Raw genomic sequence first — 24844 nt, 5'->3', positions numbered from 1 at the left:
TAATGTGACTAAGCATGACCATTAAGAACTAGTTAAAATATTTAAGGATTAAAATGTCAGGCAAATAAAAAAGTTTTTACCTGGTGCCGAAAAGAATATAACAGTGGCTCCAGGCGAACCTCTCTGGGGAGCAAGCTTGCCTTGATCAGCTGGACGGAGGCTTTTGTTTGCTGTTTGGGCGCCGATATCTCAGGCAGCCTTTGCTGATGGGCCATGCCAGCAGAATGAGGTCTGCTTCACAGTCCAGCTCATGCTGTGAAACATAAGGAAATTGCTGACATGTCTTCTGTGCACAAGAAAGAGCTTTTCTCTGGGCAAGCAACCCTGGAGCTTGCGTATCATTCCCCTGGAGTCCCAGGGAATACTATCAGCTGACTGGAGGCCTCTAAGGAGGGGAACAGTTATGAGTCTGAAGTGCTGTGAAGCCAAGGAAGATGAGCTCCACCAGTTCGTGAGCCACTTCCCCATTTCTTGCACGGGGACCAGCCTCTCCTTGCTCACTGTGGCTCCCCAGCACAGTAATATACGGCTGTGTCTGCCGCCGTCAGAGAGCTCAGCTGAAGGTAGAGCTGTTTCTGGGATGAGTCAACTGAGATGGTCATCCGGTCTTGGAGAGACGGAGCATAGAGTGCAACTCTTTCACGGTCTTCAGAAAGAATGTTCACCGCAGTTGTTCCCAACCATTCCAGGCCTTTTCCTGGGGGCTGCCGGATCCAGCTCCAAGCGTAATCATCAAGCTTTGCATAAGCACGAGAAAATGTGACGGAACATGTCAGGCGGAGGTTCTCTCCCGGTTTCACCAGTCCTGGCCCAGATTCGATGAGCTGCACGTCTGCCAGGACATCTTCGCAAAGAAATCAGAAATGAGAAAAAAAATGTTACAGTTATGCGCAGAGAGCAATATGAAATACTTGCACGGCTTGGGTCTCCATGGAGAACATTCTACGTCATGTGGCGGATGAATTGGATGGAGACGGGGATGCTGACCGAGCAGATGCTAAGATGGAGAAAGGATCTCACTCAAGTCCCCTTGGGTTGATTGGGACCGTGTGTGTACAGAGCGAAGTGTGAGAGACCCATGGAGGTCCATGTCCTCCTGGGACATTCCATATGGGAAACCAGGGAAAATACTTACAGGTTAGGGGAACTGCTAAGTAGATCAAAGACCAGGTGAGGACATTCATGGTGCCCTCCGGTGCTTCCCTGCCTTTTCCCTGCCTCCCTTATATGGCCTGATGTGCGATCAGAGAACCAGAATGTCTCCTTCACTTGGCCGTCTGCACTTAAGAAGGGGACAGGTGGGGACGAATTTGCATGTGCTTGTGACTCAGGAGGTGCAAGTGGCTACAATCATGAATAAAATGCTCTCCCCCTCCCTCTCTCTCCCTCAGTGTGTGGGTATGCATGTGTGTGTGCGTACGCTGCCCCCTTTCCATTCAGTAGAACTTCACCGACCACAGGAGCTTTATTTACGGGATGGTTTACAACAACTCCAGGAAATTAACATAAAGAGATAAATGTAGCACAGCATCCAATAATAAATATAGAAAGCACAGATTAAAATAATGGGAAAATAAAAAGGTTTTCACCTGGCACCAGAAGGAAAAAAAGCGTTGGTATCAGGCGAACTGCTTTGGGGAGCGTGTTGCACAGTCGGGGTGCCACCACAGAGAAGGCCATCCTCCAGGTACTCTCCCTACTAATTTCCTTCAAGGAGGAATCCCGGAGTAGGACCTCTTACTCAAGGGGTGGGAGGGCACATAGGGGAGAAGGCACCCCTCCAGATATCCAGGGCCCAAACCGTTTATGGCTTTATAGGTCATCACCAGCACCTTAAATTTGGTCTGGACTTCAGTTGGTAGCCAGTGTAAGCAGAAAAGGACTATATGTGAATACCTTCTGGTTCCCGTTAATGTCCTGGCAGCTCTGTTCTGTAGCAACTGAAGTATCCGGACCGTCTTTAAGGGCAGACCCATGTAGAGTGTGTTACAATGATCCATTTGGGAAGTTACCATAGGACAAGTCACTGTTGTAAGGCAATGCTCATCGAGGTAAGGGCGCAGTTGGTAGATCAGCCAAAGCTGAAGGAAAGCACTCCTCGCCACTGCTGCCCCGAGTTTGCACGGACAGCTCTGCATCGAGGAGCACTCCCAAACTGTGCACCCTGTCGTTTAGGAGGAGTGCAACCCCGTCCAGAACAGGGCAGATGTCACTCACCTGGCGGGCTGAACCACCTACCAGCAGGACCTCCGTCTTATCTGGATAAAGCTTCAGTTTGTTGACCCTCATCCCCCTCATTACCCCGGCAAGGCACTGGTTAAGGACAGCCACTGCCTCTCCCGGAGAAGATGCTAAAGAGAGGTGGAGCTGGGTGTCATCAGCATGCTGATGGCTCTGCAGCTCAAATTCTCCAGGTGACCTCTCCCAGCTGTTTCATTTATCTATTTATGTATTTTTCGATTTATGTCCTGCCTTTTTCCTACAAAGGGCTCAAGGCAGCTTACATTTCCTCCTCCATCTTATCCCCACAACAACAGCAACCCTGTGAGGTAGGTTGGGCTGAGAGGCTGTGACTGGCCCAAAGTCACCCAGTTGGCTCCATGGTGAGCGGGGACTCGAACCTAGATTGTCTGAGTCCTAGTCCCATGCTCTTCACCACTGCACCACACTGGCTTTAACATTTAGATGTTAAAAAGCATGGGGGATAAAATGGGACCCTGTGGAACATCATGGAAAGGTTGCCATGGTGCGGAGCCATAGTCTCCCAGCACCACCTTCTGGAATTGTCCAGACAGGTAGGAAGGGAACAACTGCAGAGAAGTGCCTACAACTCCCAACCCAGCCAGCCTGTCCAGAAGGGTACCATGGCCGATGGTTTTGAAAGCTGCTGAGAGGTCCAGGAGAAGCAACGGGGACACACCCTCCCTGTCCCTCTCCCTGCACAGGTTATCATACAGGGCGACCATGAAAGTTTTCATTCCATAGCCAGACATGAAGCAAGATTGAAATAGGTCAAGATGACTTGTCTCCTCCAAGAGCGCCTGCAGTTGTCCGGCCACCACCTACTCCACCGCTTGCCCAAAAACGGGATATTAGCCACCGGCAATTGGCAGCTATGTCTGGGTCCAGGGATGCTCTCTTCAGGACAGGCCTGACCACCACCTTTCCTCAAAGGGACAGGGACCCACCTTATCAGCTCATAGAGGAGCTGATAACCTCCTGGACCCAGGTGCATATCCCCTCATTGGCTCTGATGAAAGCTTTTCTCCATGACAGACAAGAACCAGTTTCAAAGGAACAGTCATTCCCTAGGAACTGTAAGAAAAGAATAAGGAGGAGCCTCACTAAATCCCAGTTCTCATGACGCAGAGGCCAAAGCTGGGGGTGGGGGTTGTATTTCCCTTCTTTCCTTCCTCCAAGAATCTACTTCCATCCTCAGTTCCCCACACCTGTTCCTTTGCTCAGAGAGAATCTGCGAGGCAGGGCTGGTGGCCATCAAAAGTGAGGTGATTGTGAGAGGGGAAAGCCCAGTGTTTGTCCTCCATTGGGACAAAACAGGTGCCAACTTGGAATGATGCATTCAGGAGGTCCTGCGTAGGACCTCTGTGCATGGAGGAAGCATGAGAGGGAATGAGCATGACAGCAGAAGGCGAGCCATGCTGGATCGGGCCAAGGGTTCTTCCAAGCCAGTGCCCATGCATGTGGATGTGGTGCAGGTCGGGGTGGTTTTTGCATGGATGCTCCAGTGCTTTAAGTCACCTTGCCTTGTGCACAATAATATATTGCAGTGTCTGCAGCTGTGAGGGAGCTCAACTGAAGAAACACCTCATTCTTGGATGTGTCCCTGGAGATGTTCATTTGACTACTGAATGCAGGATTGAGTTGGACGGTTCCTTGGTTTGCAGTGTTGCGGATGTACCCCAAGGACTCCAGCCCTTTTCCTTGAGCCTGCCAGATCCACTGCCAGTAGTAATCACTGACTTGTACCCCAGAAACAGTGCAGGTCAGTTTAAAGGACCCACTGGGGTTCACCAGCATTGGACTGGACTGGGTGAGCTGCGGGCTGGCAAAGACACCTGAAAGAAAGGGAGAAATTAAGTCACCATGTGGCCTTCCTTGGTGATGGGGTTCGACACATCGGGTTCTCACCTGAAGAAGAATGTCTCACCAGGTGAGATGCTCAGGAGAACAAGACATAGCAGGATGGATTGCATCTTCTCCTCTCTCCCTTGCTAATGGTTGCACAGGAGGGGTAGCACCACAGGTGTGCCTTTAAAGAGGAGGAGCCCGAAGGAGGACTTTTGCATAAGCGGTTCCAGTGCAGCATGTTCCCCAGCCTGAATTCCCCCAAGGCAGTATTGGCAAGGCCCCTGGTGCTACTGCTGCCATCGCTACCTACAGCTTTGTTGGTTTCCAGTGCTTGGAAAGTGCACCTAGTCAAGAGCTGTGTGGTTCATGATTGTTTCCAAGACAAAGAAAGGGGAATCAGCTGAGTTCTACTCCAACTGTGCCCATGAAAGTGCACAGCCCTGATGGGGTCTGTGGGCTGTGATCCTCACACTGGACCTCCAATGCACTGATGGGAAACAGTGCCTAGAAATTTGCAGAATTTTCAGAATTGCCCACCCTGGCGCTACGGCTTGGGAGTGTCTGTTCCAGAAGCTAACTGAGTGGTGTCATCTACCACTTGGTACCTGGGCACAATTGAAGGTTCCGTTTACCATGATTCTGAAAGCCCACCTGGATGGAGGGCTGTGGAAAATCTTCTCAGTTTTTAGATTGGTCTGGTAGGTCCTTTTGTACTCCGGAACATGAAGATGAATAGGATGGCATGTTCTTTAACAGTGTTCCTGAATGTCCAAACTTTCAATTCCAAAACATATACTTGAAAAATGCATGACTTACTGAAACTCAGAAGGTGAAAAACATGGGCAAAACTGACAAATTAACCTGTTTGAATGAAACAAAAGCAGGTTAAAAAAGAGAAATCGAGTCAATGAAAGCACATTTACAGGGGAAGTGCAGGAAATATCATCAGCTTGAAAGAAAAATGAGAAAAAGTACTCTAATAAAAGGAAAAATAGACAGAAAAGTACAAACAGAAAATCAGTTTGCTTGTAGAGGAGGGCTTTTTTTTTTTTTTTTTTTTTGGCTACTCTCAACTCTGATCAACAATATGCTGTGAGGGAGCATCCCAAAATCCAAGCAGTCATCCTCTATTGCTCAGTTACACCCAGCATTCACTGCAGTTGAACGGTAGTGCTGCAAACTGATTTAAGATGCATCATGCACTGCTCCTCTTTCTCTCTGGGCAAGAGCAGGGAGAAATCTTTTTGACTTTGCAAACAGCATTACACATGAGAAGCTGTGCAGGTGGCTGAGCCCTCCTGTGGTTTGTGTCGGGATGCCCCAGAGCCTTGCATTACTGTGCGCTGCCGAACTCGAGTACAGAAATACGTTGCGGTATCTGCAGCCGTCACAGATCGCAACTCAAGGTAGAATTCATTCCTGGAAGTGTCCCTGGTGATGCTGATCCGATTGCTAAACACAGCATTGTAGAAGGGTTTCCCACCATTTACAGAGTTCTCAATGCTTCCCATCCATTGCAGCGCTTTCCCTGGAAGCTGCCGGTTCCAGCCCCAGAACCAACCACCAACTTCAACTCCAGAAACCACACAGGTGAGCTTGAATGTCCCTCCAGGGTTCACCACACCTGGGCCAGACTCAGTCAGCTGAATACTGGAAGAGGCTGTTGCAGAAATGAAACAGAGATGAGAATCTCACACAGGAATCCCTTCGTGTTGGATTCATAGGTTTGGGTCCTGGGTGAAGGATATCTGAGGAGGTTCATGGAAGGAGTACTCTTTGCTCCCTCCTCACTCTAAACTGCTTGGACCTAGGCCATATCTGGCATCTTTTCTCTCTCCCCCATCTACACATGGTGCCTTCTAATGTCCCCAAGAAGTCCCTTGGAAGAGGAGCTTGATGCCATCATGTGGGGGAGATGAAAAACTTTATTCTTTATTCCCTTGGACTGCAAGGAGATCAAACCAGTCAGTCCTAGAGGAGATCAACCCTGACTGCTCTTTAGAAGGCCAGATACTGAAGATGAAGCTCAAATACTTTGGCCACCTAATGAGAAGGAAGGACTCACTGGAGAAGACCCTGATGCTGGGAACAACTGATGGCAAAAGGAGAGGGGGATGGCAGAGGTTGAGGTGGCTGGGTGGGGCCATTGGTGTGGTGGTTGTGGGGTTGGGTGGCCTCCAGGAAACAGTGGAGGACAGCAGAGCTATAGCCCAGGGGTCACAAAGAGTTGGACATGACTTTGCGACGAAACACCACCACCACCAGCAAACAGTAATATTACTTTAGGCTCTGTGCCATAATTCAAGGCAAAAATCCTCACCTGAGAAGCAGCACAGTAAGAAGAGGAAATGCAAGACGGAGTTCATCTCCTTTCCTTCTTTTCCCATGAGTCTTCTGTCCTTCTTTCCTCCAGAACAGCTTGGACTTGGCCAGGCCATTCTGCACCCCTGGATTCTTATTCTTAAGCACAGGAAGTCTCCTGGGCTGATTTACATAAAGCACCATGGAAGATTTTACATAAAGTCAGTGCAGTGTAGTGGTTAAGAGTGTGAGCCTGGGACCCAGAAGATTTGCGTTCTAGTCCGCACTCAGCCATGGAGCTCACTGGGTGACTTTGGGCAGTCACAGATACTTAGCCCCACCTACCTCACAGGGATGTTCTGAGGATTGAGAGAAGGAGAGCTATGTAAGCTGCCTTGAGTTCTTTGGAAGAAAAAGGGCAGGATGTAAAATAAAACAAAACACAAGTCGCAGCTCATTCTTTGCCATAGAATGCCCTGGTACCTCTTCCTAGCATCATCCTAAGGGCTTGAAGCAGTGAATGCTGGCTTGACTTTTAACATTTTCAAAAAGAAGGGGCAGAAAAGAAGAAAGTTCTCAGTCCATGATTCATATGAGCTGTCCTATTCTTCCACTCCCTCCAACAAAAACTGTCCAAGACTGTCAGCTGACCTCCTTCTGTCCCTTTCCTGGCCTTCAGGCAGTTCTTTGCCACCAGCCCCCGGTGTCAAGACAGAGATAGCGTGCATGTTTGATCTGTACTCGTTTCTGCATCTCTTCATGTCAGAGCGTGTCACAACACAGTGGTAACACACTGCAGTTGTGTCAGACATCTGCAATCTGAAATAAGGTTTTGTACACATTTCTCAGCGATCTACTCAGTATCTTCCCCCACTCCTCACAAGGACCGGCACCTTTTCCAGCGAATAGTTGACAAGAAAGCCAAACCCCACGTTTTCCAGCTATTTTCCAGTGACAAGTAGAGTTTGTATCATGTTGTTATGATTTGTAATAGTTTACTGCCTTGTCTCACTGGTCCTCATGTATTTATTTATGAAATGTGTATCCTGCCTTTTTCTCTTTTAAAGAACTCAACCAGCTTTCACCATCCTCATTCTCCTCCTCCATTTTATCCCCACAACAGCAACCCTGTGAGGTAGGTTGGGCTGAGAGTTTGTGACTGGCCCAAAGTCATCCAGTTGGCTCCATGCTGAGAGGGGACTAGAACTCAGATCCCTTGAGTCCCCATCCCGTGCTCTTAATCACAACGCCATAGTTGGCACCGTTCTTTTCACTAGTAGCAGCTGTCAAGCATTTGAGCTGAAGGTAAAGGAAGATTCAAAGTAGGATGGCCTCAATTTTTCCACTTTTGCTTTTAGGGAAAGCTCTGGCTTGATTTGATCTAAGAACCACTTTTATTTGTCTTTCTGTCGTTCCATGTTTTGAATGTTTTGATTTTCTTCCTGTCAGATTTTTGGAGTCTAGATTTCACACCAATACATAGTAACTGGGAATACAATAGTGTGGATGTTCTTGACTTGGTCCCCCATGAAACATCCTTAGATGTGATGAACTTTTATAGTTCCTTCATGGTGGGTCTTCCAAATCTCAGTCTTCTTCGAAGTTCTGCAATCTCCATTTGAAATGAAGACTGATCTTCTACATCTTCCTATATTACCCTCAGGGTTTGCTGTCCTTTCTTTAACCTGGCCCTTTAGGTAGTAGACTCCCTGCTCCTGCTTCTACCTAGCTGGGCATCTTTCTCCATTAAAATTCTCCAACCATATTATCAAAGTGGTCAGATGCAGAACAAGGTGAGTTAAGAAATGAAAAGTTAAGAGAGTGAGAAAGTAAAGGATGATATGGAAAAAGCAATTTCACAGTTTTGTACCAGCTATTATGAATGTCTTAGAGGGTCTGTACTTAATATCATATGCATATTCACCCATCGTTATTTGTTTTTCGGAGACAGGCTAAGACCTTTTTAGTCCAACAATATTTTAATAACTTTTAATATTAGCTATATATGTTTTAATCTGCAGCCAGGGTGGATTTGGAATGTATTTGTATTATGTTTTATATTATTATTCTTATTTATTTATGTAAGCCAACCTGAGGCTTTGCAAAAGGACGGCATATAAATATTCTAAATAAATAAATAAATAAACAAATAAATAAATATTAGTTGCTTAGTTTATCGGTAATCGTTCTCAGTTTATTTGACTGCAACTGTGTCTGCTTTATCAACCATTTGTTGAGAGCACAATTCTTATTTGAACTTTTTGGGCTGATTAATCCAAGTTGAGTCTGGAATTGGAAATTTGTTTAACACAAATTCTGATGAATGAGAGAGAAAAACATCCAATAATGGAAAAGTATTTGGGAAAACCCACACTTGGAATTGGCTCCCGTTGGGACTCTGATTTCCACTGCAAAATGTTCTGCAGCAAGGGAGTTGGATAAAACCCAACATCTTTACATTCAAGTGATAATTCAATGGAAGAACAGCTGAAGTTTTGAGGACCGCGGCCAGTACCAACACAAGCAGCAGTGCTTCAGGAAGAAAACAGCAAAAGTTTTATTTATTTATTGAGGCTTCCACTTGTTGAGATACAACTAGGAGTGTCTAGCTTTCATGGTAACAGGAAATGACTCAACAGAGAAAACACTATCTTAGGGTTACCACCCCAACCCCACTTTACAGAAAGCTCAAATTTATCAGGCTACTGCGTGGTTCATATTAGTCCTGAATGAACATCTGCTGATGTTCCATCTCCCCTGTTAAATTTCCTTTTCAGCTATGGTCCAATGCTTCCACCCCTCTGGGGAGTACAGCCCAGACATTTCAGTGCTCACATGGGGTCTTAGTGATGCCCACTGGTGATGCAGTTCAGGGTACTCTTGTTGGGACTTAGGTTGAAATGTGGTGTGTTGGTGTTTTTGTGTGGATGAGAAAACTGTTGCTCCCTGGATAGTATGAAGATCCCCAAGACTAAGTCATGAAATCCAGGATTGGCCAGTGCTGCTAAAGAGCTGCAGCGGCACTTGCTTTCTCCATCCTACTACCCTCCAAATGTATGAGCTTATAACTCTCAGGCAGTTGGAGAATACCCTTTGGAGTGCCACCCAAGACACCTGGAGGACATCAGGTGTAGGAAAATTGGGTTGTGCAGAGACACATTTTCCAAGGAGCCCTTGATATGTTGCCGGGGAAAGTGCATGCCCACCCTCATTTTTTTGCTGGGATAATGGATGCAGGACTAGCACTTATGCAAGCTGGAGAACGTTTTAATCTCCCTAGTCAGATGTAAACAACAGGAATCATTGGTAGACAGAGCATGGTTTCTGGATGAAGGCTCTATTGCTTTGCTTCAGAGTGTCCCTTGCACAATAATACATCGCCGTGTCTGCAGCTGACAGAGAGTTCAGCTGAAGATACACTTCATTTTTGGACATGTCCCTGGTGATAATGGTTCGACTGCTCAGTGCGGGATTATAGTAAGCTGTCCCTCCATAAGAGGTGCTCCGAATGTTGCCCAGCCATTCCAGAGTTTTCCCTGGAGGCTGTCGGAGCCAGGCCCAGTAATAACTACCGACTTGCACACCGGAGACAGTGCAAGTCTGTTTAAAGGACTCTCCTGGTTTCACCAATCCCGGGCCAGACTGGGTCAGCTGCGGACTTGAGAAGATGCCTGCAGGAAAGGAAAGGAATAGACCTGTCATCTCCTTTCTCTTTGGGTTGTATTCTACATTTTTCTGTTTACTTCATTCTTGAATCCTTACCAGGTGGGATGCTTAGAAGGATGAAAAAAAGCAACTGGGAGCTCATCTCTTCCTTGCTTCCTTTCTTCTTCTCTATCTTTGAACAGAACTGGCAGGATGAAGGCAGGCTATGGAGCAGTGCCAGGTAATGCTATTTAAGAAGATGGGCTAGGAGATTTGCATAGCGGAAGTCCAGTTCAGCCGTGCATCACAGAAACAGAGAGTTTAAAAGGAGGCATTTTTAATGGAAAGCTCCAAGCAAGGCATAGCAGACAGTGTTGGCATCTTCTCTGGCCCCTTTTTTATTTCTTTAGCTTCCATCACAGGTTTGTCTTTTATGTGTCTAGCAACCCTTGCTTGCCTTGCTCTCCTTTGTTTCTGCAGGTTAGTTTTTTTCTTTGCGTTGCTTTTTTCCTGGGCATTTGCACCTCAGTTGGCAAAGGAATATTTTTTAAAGAAAATATACAAGTTCGTTGACTGCCCCCATCTCAGACCATGGAGGTTTTAGGGGACATTCCTGCAGTTTAAAGCCATGGTGGTCTTTATGCATTTCGAACCAGCAGTGCTGTTGACCAAACACAACTGTATGGCCATCCGTTCGACTGGGGACCCAGGAGATCTGGGTTCTAGTCCCCGCTTGGCCATGAAGCTCGCTGAGTGGCTTTGGGCCAGTCTTTGCCTCTCCTAACCTATCTCACAGGGTTGGTGCTCAAAGCAATGGGTAGAACTTTCATTGGTTAAATCATGTGGTTATTGGCACAGAACCAGGCCTGAGAAAAACCCTCATTTCCAGAAAACAGCTTATGCGCATCCTTGAAATGCAGCTGACACTGACCAGGCAGAGAAAGCTCATTGGCACTTGACAGATACAACTAACAACAGCTCAAACAAAGGGCAGTTCATGCCGGCCCACGACATCCTCGTCCTCTTCTGTGTAGTAGCACCCCATCCTCCCCTCTTTTTCAGAGGATCTTCTTTGGTATGCAAGTTGGAAAGATGGTGCCTTGTAACCTTTTGCTTCTGTTACCTATTAGACATCTAATGAGAAGGAAGGGCTCCCTGGAGAAGAGCCTAATGCTGGGAACAATTGACGGGAAAAGAAAGGGATGGCGGAGGATGAGGTGGCTAGATGGAGTCACTGAAGCAGTTGGTGTGAGCTTGAGTGGACTCCAGGGGATGGTGGAGGACAGGAAGGCCTGGAGGAATGTTGTCCATGGGGTTGCAATGGGTTGGACGGGACTTTGCAACTAACAACAACAACAACCTATTAGAAAATGTTTACTGTGCTATAAGTAACCCTTTAATGATCAATGTATAAAAGGTCCAATGGGGGACTGCTCAGGTGCTCCACCTGGAATGATTTGTTGGTAGCTGGTAATTCTTGAGAATAAATCCTTTAAAAGAAATCTTTCCCTGTTGTGTATTTTGGGACGGGAAGGCACATACATTTTCTGCTTGTAGGAGATAGATTTCACCTGTATTGATTTTTTCCAATAATAAAACTAAAGGAAAGTCACTTTCTCATGCATTTAAAGCTCACTGAGGTATCATGAATGGCATCCTGTTTTCATTTCAGGAGATCCCATGTTCATTTATTTCATTTCTGAGGAAACGGAACCCTGATTCATTGCTCCGACTATCTCGCAAAAGCTAACTCTATTTATTGCAAAGTGCGGCTCACCCCACCCCCCGGCCCACCAGCCTCAAGGGCATTGGCCAACTTCCTGCTTAAACTCTGCGGGGAAATGGAAAGAAAGCAGGTTTCCTGTACATGGTGACTTTTGGATTTGCTGGGCATCTCTGCATGGCCATCTGGCTGGCAAGACTCAGAGAGCAAACAGAGCATCACAAAGATGGAGATTCAACATTAAGGGAGCAATTCTGTGATCCCCAGACGGTGTCTGAGGGACCACAGGATATTTTTGATTCCCAGTTTTGAGGCTGGAGAGAGCACCCCAGTGTGGAATAGGAAATTCAAACTCTGACACCTCCCCATCTTGGAAAGAATGACTTGAACTGCTCTCCATGGTCAGGAATTATTCTATGAATGCAACCTAGGAGAATCCAATGAACCTCTCTGCACATGCTCAGAGATGTCGATCATTTGGGGTGTTTGTGCTTCTGGGAGATGCTTTGGTCAGTAAAGAACTTTGTGCAATGAAGCTCTGTTGCTTGAATGTGTGAAGGAAACAACTAGCTCATGTTTTCGCATCATAAGAATTGTGTAGATTGTACCCAAAATAGTGGAATAAGCCAACAGGGAAATCATCACAGAAGATCTGAATTAGGGGCATGGATTTCATATGATCAAGAACTCATGGAGGAACTCATTTCCCTCTTTGCAGGCAAATGAAGTGACCAAGTGTCCCAATTTATTATTCCATGCATTATCCCTCAGCGTTTCTCATCTTTCTAACTGACATCACAGACAGTTATAAACTTCTTTCTTAGTCTGTGGGGAGAAACAGAAATAAATCAGGCTTCCTGGCCAAGATTGGATGTGGATTCTGCAGGAAATACTCTTGTCAGCTTTATGCTCTCATGCGTTTTGTTCCTTACAGTTGCCGGAACATGTCACAATGTAAACGGTCTTTTATTTTTGAGGTATGGCTCTGTGCTTGATGGCTTTTAAAAGGCATGACTTGGTTTGCTTTCAAAATTGTTATGCTTTGTGCGAGAGGAGCTGCAAATAAGATCTGCTTACATCTATCTAAGGAGGTCAAAGAAATCCAAGATGGGCTTAAATGAGCTCAAATTCTTAACAACTTGACTTACAGAGTTATGTGGGCTTGGCAGATTTAGAAACCCATTTTGTTGCTTTCCATAATTTTGCACAAATTCAAAAGTATAATAATAATGGACCACTAAAAATTGTGCACTTCTCCCATAGCATGAAATGTGCAAATATGTGTTTGGGGAAGGTTTGCACATGTGAAAGGGGCAGCAAATTTGCACAGCGCTGGATTTCTGCAAATGCATCTGAGTGCGTTTAAGCAAAATCTGATTCCATCAACGGATGAAGAATGGAATGGAGGATGGTTGACAATCCACAAAATGCAGATGGAATGGATTGGACAACATCTGGGTATCCCTACATCTATTGCACCAAGATGGTAAGGTGTACTTCTTGTGAGTCCATGTTTGTGCGTGTGTTTTTGTGTTACCTGAAGTCATCATAGCATGCCTTAGCTAATGCGTGGATGACAGACATGCTTTGCATCCCTGCTTTTTGCTTGCGAGTCTCTCCTCTCCTGTCTTGCCCTGATGTTCCCTGCATCAGACGCATAGCCGTGAAGCAGTGTTGTGGTGTGCGGAGACAAATGAGTATGTGAAACCTGGAAGAGCTTGGTTCAAATCCTCCTCATCCAGGATCAATTCACTGAGCCAGTTTCTCTCAGCCTGAATGGGAGCGAATCAATAGGGGGTGCACAACAGCTAAATGCATTCTTAGGGAATAAAATTAGATAATTCTGTATGAGTCAGCATTAGGACCCTGAAGCAGAGACGACTAAAAGCCCCTGCACTTATTGAAAATTCCGTATTTTTCTCAGGCTCTGATGTATTGTATTTCTGATGTATTTCTTCATTGTATTCCTTTATCCAAGGCAACATATGACACGTTCTGCACATTTTCTGATATGGAGCATGGTGGTGGAGATGCATATTTGTACTTCTGGGAATCGCTGTGCTCCCCGGTCTTCCCACAGTGATACAAACTGTGACAAAAACCTCTGTTCTGGAACAGAGCTGAAAACAGCCATGGGGTGACTCAGAATGAGGAGAAAGGTTGGATCATAGAGGTCCTGGCATGCTTCCAGCTATCATGTCAAAAACACTGTGTGTGTGTATGTGTGTGTGTGTGTATACACCCATGCACAGATTAAAATAGAACATAGCTATCTGATTTCTGCATGGATAGCTATTGGGGTTTCTGGATAAATAGTTGAATATAGAAGATTGAGAATATTTAGGAAATCAAATACTGAAGTGATGCTTAAGAATGTGAATTCTTACCTGCTACCAAAATTCAGATTTGTGCAATTTTATTCTAAGTGCAATAGACTAAAATGGGGCTCATTCAGCCTTCAGGGGCAATTTGTGCAAAACAGGAAATTTGCGCAATCTAAATTGGGAGACTTGGACATTGAGAAACTGAATGCAAACTGTTTGTGAACTTTTCCAGCAGATGTGCTTGTGGTCATGATAGTGTTTGGGGCTTCAAGCCTTGCTTATATTTTGCTGGCAGAAATGAAATTCTCGAATCTTTCTACCCATCACACTAAACACGTATCCTGCCTGTCTACACTGCATAAGCATCTTCTGCAGGTTTTAATATACTTCTCCAAGGTCACGATGGGTTAGTTCCAAGTTTACACTGGGTCAAGGGTGCTGGTAGAAGTGGCCTTCTCCACCCTCTTCTTCCCACTACAACCTTTCCAGAGAGACTCAGGAGATCCTGGAGGGTCTGGAGATTCTGCTGAAATGGCTGAGCTGCTTGTGATCTTCCAGATGTCTTGGACCAGAACTACCATCAGCTCTAGCCAGGGCTGATGTTTGAAGGCTCAAACATCTGGACCTTAAGGAGACCATCACAAGCCATTTTTTAAAAAATCTGTATATTATGAATGGCAGGTGTTTTGGCCTCTGTTTCTTCCCATTGGACATGCTTGCTTTGGTGGACCATTTTGGGGACCACACGTCCCTTTCCCCCAGACTATGCTGACTTGCGGTGCCAGAGGAATCCTTGCCAACCATACAAAAAGATGCCAGAAACCGCATTGAGCTCCTTCTGCATAGCATGTACTTCACCAGTGAATTGGAGTTCCTTCCCTTTAGTTGTGTTCTCTAACAACCTTTCAAGCAGATCAGACTGACAGACTGTGACTGGCCCAGACTTCTCCAGCCATCTATTTGCTGGAGCCCTGCTTTGCCAGCTGGGGTGAATTGCCAGTTCTAACTCCTTGGGCCCTTCTTTACTTCCCTTTTCTGTCCAAGATCCTGCCTTAATCTGTCCCACTGTGTGTCTTGCATGGTAACACACAACAGTGTCTTCAGCCACCACAGAGCTCAGATGCAAAAGGTACTTGTTTTAGGAAGGATCCACAGAGAGGGTGACTCTCTTCTGGAATGATTTCTTAACTTTATTGGTCACTCAAGTTGTCCAGACCGAAATGTGGGATTTCTACATTTGTGGAAGCTTTAGTTTCCCATAACCATGGAGAGAATCGAATGGACGCATCCACCAGGGATGCTCTGGGTGTTGCTATGGAAATCCCCTGGTGGTCCGTGAAACGAGCAGCCAAGGAGAGGCTGCTCAGCCATCCATTCCTGACTAGCCTCAGCTCCTGAGAAACCCACCCATTACCACCTGCTTTATTCCTATTGAGATGTTATTCTCTTATTCCTATAAGAGATGTACCCATCTCTCTGTTTCCTTTCAGAGGCAGGGAGAACGCAGGTCAATGCAGGAAGGGGGAATTGTGGCAGAAGCATTTGTTATGAGTTCATAAAACTTCCTCCCTCCTCTTGTAGGGTGACCTCTCATAAAGGGAATGCAGGGATGGATAATTTCCTTCCCTTGGTGCACAGTGGTTCCCATCCAGGGCTGCACACTTTCTCTAGAGCAGAGCAGAGTGTGAGAAAGAGAGACCTCATCTAGATTTTGTCCAACAAATATAACACTCAATTTGGCGATTGGGCAGTACAGGAGAACAACCACCATCAAGTTCCCACCAAAAAGTCTTCCCAAATCAATGGCAACAGAATTCTGATGAAGGCTATTCTGATTCTGGACACATTTTCTCAGAAATAAATCCCTTCAATGAATCCAAGTCTGGCTCTTTTTACAGAAACAAACACAAGGAAGATTACAAGATGCCCTTTGAAAATGATAAAATCTGTTTTTATGACATGTCAATGTATATAAATTATATTGTTCTTGCAGAAATAGTGTGGTGGGTTGGAATTCATGCTCCACTAGCAGAAAACCACCACCATGCTCTGTCCGGCACAAGCAGTCTGTCTCTGTGCTGCGAAGGCTGCATTTATTTATTTAGACATGTATTTCTAGGCTGCCTATAATTGCGCGGGCCTTCCTAGGTGGCTGCATCAGAATTCTCCCTTCCTAATGGCATCCACATTGTTTCCTCTTGGCTTATTTGTCAAAAGCTCTAGAGGCTGTTGTTATGGCCACTGGGGGCATCTCGCTTTCTCTCATGGCTGCCCTACTGCCCATCTAACTTCTGCCCCTGGTCCTTGGCAGGCCATCCCTGCTGCTTGCTGGGTTCCTTGGGCTCCTGTCCTGGCAGCTCACTCCAGATCGGGGGGCCTGGCTACTGGTCTTGGTCCCGGATCTGCAACTCCCCCCGTGGCCTGGGTGCTGTTCCCGGCTGCTCGCTGTGCCCCATGACCTGCTGCTTGGCTTCTTATCTCTGGAGGTGCACTCTCCTCTCCCTGCAGATGAATGCTTCTTCCCATCTGCCCAACGTCCCCATTCTTCTCCCAGGCTGGCTTCTCTCATGAGTAGACCACCACTCCCTGCTCTCAACTGCACGTCAGTTGCTCTTCCTTCCATGCCTGATCCCAGACCAAGCCCACGCCAATTTGTTCTTTTCCCGTGGCTTTGTCTGGGCTGGCCTTCTGCGCCACACACTCTGTGCCCACCTTTGCCAGGGCCTCCTGTCTTGTGCATCTCTGCAGAAGCAGCCACTGGAGCTCCACGTGTCTGTTGCCAGATTTCCAGCCCTTCCTGCAGACACAGTTTCCTTTCAAGGATTCTTCCAATGATGGAAAATCCTTCTGCACTGAGCTGAGTTTCCTCTGACCGAGAGGCGGCTCTTCCTTTTGACATCCTAACCATCAGGCTGCTGCCATGGTCCACAGATGTTCTTTTGCTAGCAGAACTTTCTTTTTGGGATGCTCCTGCTCCCCTGCTCCGCCCATGCTTCTTCTCCCCCTTCTCCTCAGGTGTTCCGGTAGTGCTTCCACTTGTCATGATGCGCAGCTTCATGCTGCCAAGGATAGCCCTGGCTTTCTGGAGCAAGACAGAGGTAGGATCCCTGTGACCTCCAGATGCTTGTGGCAGATTTGCTGTCAGGGAATCCTCCCTTCTCGTGGTGGCAAGCTCTTTCCTGAGATTCGCTGCTGCCCCTCCGCTGCTACCACCCTTCCCCTTTCTCACACATCTGCCTCCTGTGCTGACCCCCTTGTCTCTGGCTCTCTCCTGGACACACGTTGTGCTGGATTGAGGTGCGTTCTTCAGAGGCAAAGGGCACTTCTTCTTGGAGGTGGTGCAGGTGCCTTCACCTTCCTTTGTCTTGGCCATCTTATCATCTGCCCGGCCATCTCTGCCTACCTGGCTATAACGCCTGGCTATCATGTCCTCAGAGGTGGAGTGAGATTTGGTGGCTTGAGATGCCTTCATGGAGGAATTCGAGGCTTGATGGGAACTGAATGTGCTGCGTTGTTGAACACCATCTGCTCCCAAAGGCCTGGCATATGCCTGGGTAGCTTCCAGTTCTCCTGAGCATGAACCGGAGCAAAAGGCTGAATTGTCCTCCGACAGCAGAGAAGAAGAACAACCTGTCTCTGCCTTCCTTGCTGAACCAGACGGTTGGGTTTCACTATCTTCTGATGTTAGAGAAGAGGAATCTGTCTCTCTCTCTCTTACAGATCCAGACTGCTGGGGTTCACCGTCCTCTGATGCTAGGGAAGAGGACACTACCTCTCTCTCCCTTTCATACCCAGACTGCTGGAGTTCACCATCCTCTGATGCTAGGGAAGAGGACCCTGTCTCTTCCACACTTGCAGAACTAGTCTGTTGTGTTTCACTATCTTCTATTGTTAGGAAAGAGGAGTCTGCCTCTACCTCTTTTACATTTTCTTTCCCCTGGACATCATCTTGTCTCCATTCCTGCCCTGCAGCCAATTGCACTGAGGAGACTGGGTCTTCCCTGGGCCGTGGTGACATATGGCACTTACAGTGACACTCACTGATCTTACAGACCCGTGACAACTTCCAGCCCTTTTCTGAAGCTTCTGGAGATGTTGGTTGCTTCATTCCAGCATGCTCGGGACTCTTGTCCACCATTCCTTTGGAGCTGCATTCCAGTGGCTGTGGAGGTCTGTTTGTAACTGACTCCTTAGAAGAAGAAGGTATCTCTGACCTTTGCCTGTTCATGTCTTCCCTCAAATGTAACTTCACAATTGATCTCTGAAAAGGTTTCTTCTGCAGTAGGCTCATTTGGGGTGTTTCTTTCCTGGTTTCCTGGCTGCCACCTGTCCCCTGGATGGTTGAAAAATGCTTGGTTTTTGTGATTGGACAGAATGATGGTTCTTCAGTGTCTAGGAATGAAGTTGTTCTCCTGCTTTGACTCATTTTGTGAAACAGTTTTGAGTGGTATATAGGTGGAACCTCTGAACTTGAGCCTGGTTCCTTTAATGTTTCTAACTTAAATGAGACACCTGACCCTCCATGGACTTGGCCATGGTAGCTCACTGGAGGTTGCTCCTCCTCCTCCTCTTCCTCATCATCATGTGGAATAAATGCCCTCAGGGAATCCTGAACCCGTTTAGGAAGGCACCATCTGTGTTCCTGGGTGCGGTTTCTGATGTGGGTTTCCAGATGACCCTTTATGTCTGGATGTACAAAATGCAGGTGCTGGACCACTATGTTGACTTCTTTCTCTCCCAAACATGTCTGGGCACCATCTGTCCTCCCTGCAATGACAGTACCATAGAGTCTGTCTTCTGCCATTCTCACTCTTGATACAGCTGGTGTTCTCTCTTGGGGTTCCTTGGAAAGGGGGGCAAAGGCACACATGGATTTCTGCACTATGGATGGAAGGCCCCATTGATGGTGGATCTTCTTGTGCTGGATGGAGAACTCTAGGAGCTCCCTGGGACCCTCATCAAGGAAAGGCAGCTGCCTTTCACCAGCCATACGATGGGACATGGGTGAGGTCTTGAATGGGGCAGTGGCCAGCAGCATCTCCTCTTCTGGAGCCTGCTTTCTGTTGTGGGCATCCTGCAGTGAGTAACCTGCCTCAGATTGGGATTGTGCAAGAGATACCGCCTGAGGTGGTGCATCCTGAGACTGAGCTTGCAACTCAGTTTCTCCTGAATGGCAGCGTGGCTCGTGAAGCAGAAACATCCTCAGTGTTTCTTGAGCATGTTTTGGAAGAGCCCACCTGTGTTCTGCAGTCATGCTTCTCACATGAGCTTCGAGGTGTGTTTCTGTGTCTGGGCAAATAGAAGAGGGCCTCTGAGTAAGGATGCGGACTTCCTCATACTGTAGAAGCCCCTGGGCCACCTTGGTTGTTTCCTTGGCTGGTGGGTGCTTCTGTGGCTTAAGGACAAATGGGGCAAAGGCATGCAGAGACTTCAAAACAATTGAGGGCAGGCCCCAGGCATGCTGGACTCTCTTGTGTTGAATGTGGAACTCAAGCATCTTCTGGGCCTCATCCAGGAGGAAAGGCAGCCCCATCTCAGTCCATGGGAAAGTGGATGTCTCAGTGTGTGGAGGTGTCATTGTGATTAACTTTCTCTCACAATGGACTTTTCTCTCTGGCTGCTCCATTTCCTCTTCTCTGGGCATGGCCTCTTCCAGAGAGTAGATACTGTCATCTTCAGTCTGGGAATCAGCTGCAGGCACCTGTATGGATTCACATGGCCCTAGCAATACGTGTGGTGCTGCATCCAACCCAGATTGCAAAGGTGGTCTTGAAGGCAGAAAAGCTCCCAGTGACTGCTGAGCCCGTTCTGGAAGGCCCCACCTGTGCTTTGCAGTCATGTGCCTCAGATGAGCATCCAGGTGCTCCAGTATGTCCAGGCTGAGGAATGAGGGGCTCCAAGTTGTAGTGTGCACTCCTCTATCCTGTGGGCATTTCTCAACAGTGTCTTCTCCTGTGCCTTGCCTGTGCCTCAGGTTTTTCAGGGCCAAGGGGGCAAAGCTGCCCAAGGACTTCAGCACAATGGAAGGCAGCCCCCATGCATGCTGGATCTTCTTCTGCTGGATGTGGAACTCCAGCTGGGTTCTGACCTCATTGGGGAGGAAGAGCAGCTTCCCCTCAGGCCATGTGAATGCAGTTATTCCAAAGCTCTTGGCCTTGGCCTCTTGCAGTGAGTCATCAGAGGCATCTCCAGCTTGGAAACCATCTGCTGCCCCTGGGGAAGTTCTGTTTTGACAAAGTTGCACAGGCTGTTCAGGACTCTGCTCAGACTGGGGAAGGTGTCTGGGATGTAGAAGGCCCCTCAGAGATAGCTGAACCTGTCCTGGCATCCCCCACCTGTGCTTTGCAATCATTCTTTCCAGGTGGGCTTCCAGGTACTCCTTGGTATCTGAACTGAGGAACAGAAGATTCGGGACAATGGCTTTCATGTCTTTTCTGTCCCATGGAGCAGGGATGTGGGTGAAGCTTTTCTTGATGCACTTCTTGGGATCTGGGGCAAACAAGGCAAAGTTGTGCAAGGACTTCAGCACAATGGAGGGCAGGCCCCAGGCACGCTGGATTCTCTTGTGTGTGATGTGGAATTCCAGGAGGTTCAAATCCCTTCCCATGAGGAAAGGTAGCCTCACCACAAGAGGTGTGAGCACTTTTGCTTTGGTGCCTGCAGGCGCTGCTGTTCTTCGCTGCCCTTGGAGAATGGTTTCCTTTGGTCTTTGCTGGGATCTGAGTGAGGATCGCTGCAGTAGCACCTTTCCCTTGGAAAAGGCATGGATTTCAGACTGCTGCCTCTTGGTTTTATGTTGGGACTTGGGCTGAGGTGGAGCAACTCCTCTTAGGGAGTGTTGAATCCGTTTGGGCAGTCCCCATTCATGCCTCACCGCCTGGCTCCTCACATGGGATTCCAGACTGTTCTTCATGTCCGTACCTCCATCTTTTGTGTTCTCTGGCCCAGGCGGGCCTGTGCCAAAGGCATGTAGGGATTTTTTTACAATGGATGGCAGCCCAAACACATGCTGGATCCTTTTCCGCCTTATGTGTAATTCCAAAAGGTCCAAAGCTTCCTTTGTATGGCAGGCTCCAGTCATTGTCCCAGGGCAAAACTCTGCCTTTGGAGTCTCTTGTCTAGGCTGTGTTGTCCTGTCTTGGCACCTGTCTCCTGGAGGTGGGTGCATGGGATGTCCACGTGGGACATGCTGAGCACCATCCTCCTTGATTGGACCTCTCCTCTGTGGACCTTTTCCCACCATGACCTTGTGCTGCAAGCCTTCTGCCTTGCTTTGGTTGTACTCTGTAACTGCCTGGAGGGGTTGATCTTGAACCTGACCTTTGTTTCCTTCCACCTGGGAAAGGGATGGAGGGGGCAGAAGCATCTTTAGTGACTCTTGTACCCTCTTGGGAAGGCCCCATCGGTGTGATGTGACTTGCTTTTGCACATGTGCCTCCAGTCTCCCCCTTCTTACTGGATCCAAGAAGAACAGGCTTTGGACTATTTTGACATCTGCTTCATTCCAGCGTCTCGAAGTGGCAGTGGCACTCCTTCTGGCTGGAGATGCATGTGGTTCTGGGCAGACTGGAGCAAACGCACGGAAGGACTTTTGGATGGCAAATGGCAAGCCCCACTCATGCTGCAGGTGCTTTTGTTGAACATGCTTCTCCAGCAAATCCAAAGCTGCACGGGGGAGGAAATGTGATGGCAGCTGAGAGGATTGCAAACTTGTGGGTTTTGCTGCCAAATAGGTTTCTTTGGGGAGTGGTGATCTTCTTTGTGCAATGGCTTTGCTACTCAATGCCTGTCTTGGCCCTGTTCCAATCATCTTTTTCAGGGATTCAGTGTAGAAACTGGGTAAGCCCCAAAGGTATGTTAGATACTTCTTCTGGATGTTCACCTGAATCTTTACTAGTTCCTGCTGCCGCACAAAAAGCAGCAAAGGACCTCTGAATTGTCTCACTGACGGCAGGGAACGAGGCTTAGGGAGTTTGACTGAGATGGCAAGCAACTTGCAACTCACCGGCAGTTGGAATTTAACCTCCAGGGACTTTTTCTTGAGATGGGTTTCCAGTTTATTCAACCTCAGGTGACTGCATTGTCCTCCAATAGGGAAAGAACTCACTGAGGGCTCAAAAGAGGCCTTCCCACATGTTGCTGATGCAGATCTGGTGACAGAGTGCCTGGATTTCACCTCAGGTGCACAGGTCGGGCTGGTCTTGCTGGTTGGTTCTTCTTCGTGACGTTCTCTGCTTCCAACAGTGAAGGAAGCAAAACTTAATAGAGGCTTCTGCAATCTTTTGGAGAGCTCCCATTGGCCACGAATGATCATCTTTCTCATGTTGATTTCCAGGGTCTTCTGGACATGCTCTGAAACAAACAGTAGATCCTCTACCTGAATTGTGATTTCTTGACTTACTCTCTGGGGTAGGTTGGGGTAGTTGTATGTGGGGGCTGAAAAGGCTTGCAGAGACCGTTGGACAGCAGAAGGTAAGCCCCAGAAATGGTGAAGTCTCTTCTTCTGAATGTGAAGCTCCAACAGTTGTCTTGCTTCTTTCTGAACAAAAGCAGTTGAATAAAGAGGAGTGGAAGGATGCTGGAATCCAGAAGTCTGATGGCTGATTTGGACTGGGGAATATTTTACTTGGACCACCATAGACATAGCTTGTCTGTGTTTGCTGGGCAGTGCCCACAGGAAAGCCAAATGTTTATGCCTCACATTCAGTTCTAACATATTCATGCTGTTTGGTGGCAGGAAGAGCATGGAGACAGTTCTGCTTGTGTGAGGTTTCTGCCCAGCATGGATCAGTTTGGGAAGGTGCTTTTGCTTCCCTTCATTGGCTGCTTTGTAAGAATCCTGCCATAAGCCAGGAAGTGCCTGCAGGCAAATTTGAAGGCGTTTTCTCCTGAGGTGTTCCTCCAAGCAATCTTTCTTCTCTGCAGCAACAATGGTCTTTACACACCTCATGCAAGTGTTTTGATGTTCCACAATGCTGTGCTTTGCTTTTGCAAATTTATTTCCCTTACCACTCTGAGGAAGTATAGTTCTTTGCCAGGGAGTGAGAACAGGAGGGAAGAAGAATATCAAGGACTGAAGGACTCTGCTTGGTAAGCCCCATTTCCTCTGCAGCTTCCTCCTCTGAATGTGGAGCTCTAAGTGAGCTTGGATGTCCCGAGGAAGGAAAGCCAACATGTAATGCAGCACGGAGACCTCAACCACAGTCTTGGAAGGACTGGTCAGTGTGGGTCCTTTCCACAAAAATACCTGGAGTGACCGCTGGACCAGGGAAGGTATTCCCCACTCATGCTGCATCCTTTTCTTCTGTATGTGCAATTCCAAGACCTGCCTAGCCCCTCCCTGGAGGAATGGGCTCTTCCTTTCTGAACATTCAAGTATGGGCCTCTTTCTGAGTCTTGCTGTAGAAAAAGTCTTCCTGAGTCCTATCCCAGCAAGGGCTTGCACATAGCTTGCCCCAAGCCCCCACAGACAGGCCAAGTGACTTCGCCGTATGGTCAATTCAATCTGATTCATTTCCACTTGACCAAATAAGAGGGAGGTGCTACGGGTTTTGGGCAGCCTTTGACCAGGGTGGATTGTCTTTGGAAGAGGCTGATGGGAAGACAGCAAAGCAAGTTTCTGGGAGACTCTTGCAACTTCAGGGAAAGCTTGCAATTGAATCTCCAAAAATTTCTTAGCCAGGTGGACCTGGATCTTCATGGCCTCAGATTTTAGTTTGGGATGAAGCTGATCATGATCTGGAGATCTGTCCCCCAATCTTCTGGCCTCCATCCTGTCCTGCTTGGTATTTGGAGCATCCACGGCCCAAGGTTTTATCTTGAAGTTGAGCTTCTGAGGAAAGTATGTTAATGGTAGTGTCTTCTTTCCTTCATGAGTGGTACCCCTTTGGCTTTCTGCAGACAGCAACCTCAGGGATTCCAGGACCCTTCCTGGCAGTCCCCACCACCTCTGCATCTTCAGCCTCTGAAGGTGATGTTCGAGCTGTCTTTTGGTGCCTGGAGGAAGAAACAAGAGCTCCTGCTGCAGGGTTTGGATGTGGATCTTGGTCTTGTGGAAGGTGGGCTGCAGCGGGACACTTTTCATGAAAGTCCCGAGAGATCTCTTGATGAGGGCTGGGACACCCCAGTGATGCTGCAGTCTTTTCTTCCTAAGGTGCTGCTCCAAGAGCTCTTGGTTGTGTGGCTGGAGAAACTGCATCTGCACCTGTGAGAAGTCAAAAGCAGCCCTTCTGCCTTGGAGACCTTGGGCGCACATCCCGGGCATCATGGCAGTTATGGTCTCCACGTACCTTTTGCTGAGCTCCCAGAGGGAACTCAAGCGGTAACGCTGCACAGACACCTCCATCTGCTGTGCCTCCTGCCTGTGCACAAAGGGCAGGAACAACTTCCGTGTCTGCAAGGTGGTGTGACCACGCAGGAGCCATTTGGGAAGAGGTTGCCTGGATGTCAGCATTACATGTCTCCAGGAGTGCATGGGAACAGTGGGCAAAACCTGCAACTGTACCTCCAGGCATTTCTTAGCCAAGTGGAGCTGAATCTTCTCCAGGTTCTTGGATTCTTTGCAGAAGGTGCAGGGAGCACCCCTAAAGCGGGTTCCAAGGATGTCTCCACTGGACACACTTCTCCTCACTTGCCCAAAGGGGAACTTTTGTCTTGGACCATCAACCTCAAAATCTGTTTGCATCACCCGCAGGGACTCCAGAATCCTCCCTGGCAATCCCCAAATGTGGAACAGTTTCATCTTCTGCAGGTGGAATTCCAG

At 47.7% G+C, this 24844-nt stretch overlaps 3 gene segments (V, D, J or C); all 3 read right to left on the bottom strand.

Moving 5' to 3' along the window:
• Positions 1-497: 497 nt before the first annotated feature.
• On the bottom strand, positions 498-1184 carry LOC123020115. The segment is given in 2 exon segments: positions 498-844; positions 1136-1184. Coding segments are annotated over 2 exon segments (396 nt in total).
• Positions 1185-5351: 4167 nt separating this feature from the next.
• On the bottom strand, positions 5352-6591 carry LOC123020127. The segment is given in 2 exon segments: positions 5352-5749; positions 6410-6591. Coding segments are annotated over 2 exon segments (516 nt in total).
• Positions 6592-9690: 3099 nt separating this feature from the next.
• LOC123020126 lies at positions 9691-10203 on the bottom strand. The segment is given in 2 exon segments: positions 9691-10061; positions 10153-10203. Coding segments are annotated over 2 exon segments (417 nt in total).
• Between the last annotated feature and the right edge of the window lie 14641 nt (positions 10204-24844).

Source organism: Varanus komodoensis, unplaced genomic scaffold (assembly GCF_004798865.1).
Source record: "Varanus komodoensis strain SLA01 unplaced genomic scaffold, ASM479886v1 scaffold140, whole genome shotgun sequence".
Lineage (NCBI taxonomy): Eukaryota > Metazoa > Chordata > Lepidosauria > Squamata > Varanidae > Varanus > Varanus komodoensis.
Note: the sequence above shows the minus strand (reverse complement) of the source record. Positions and strands in the feature narration are given on the sequence as shown.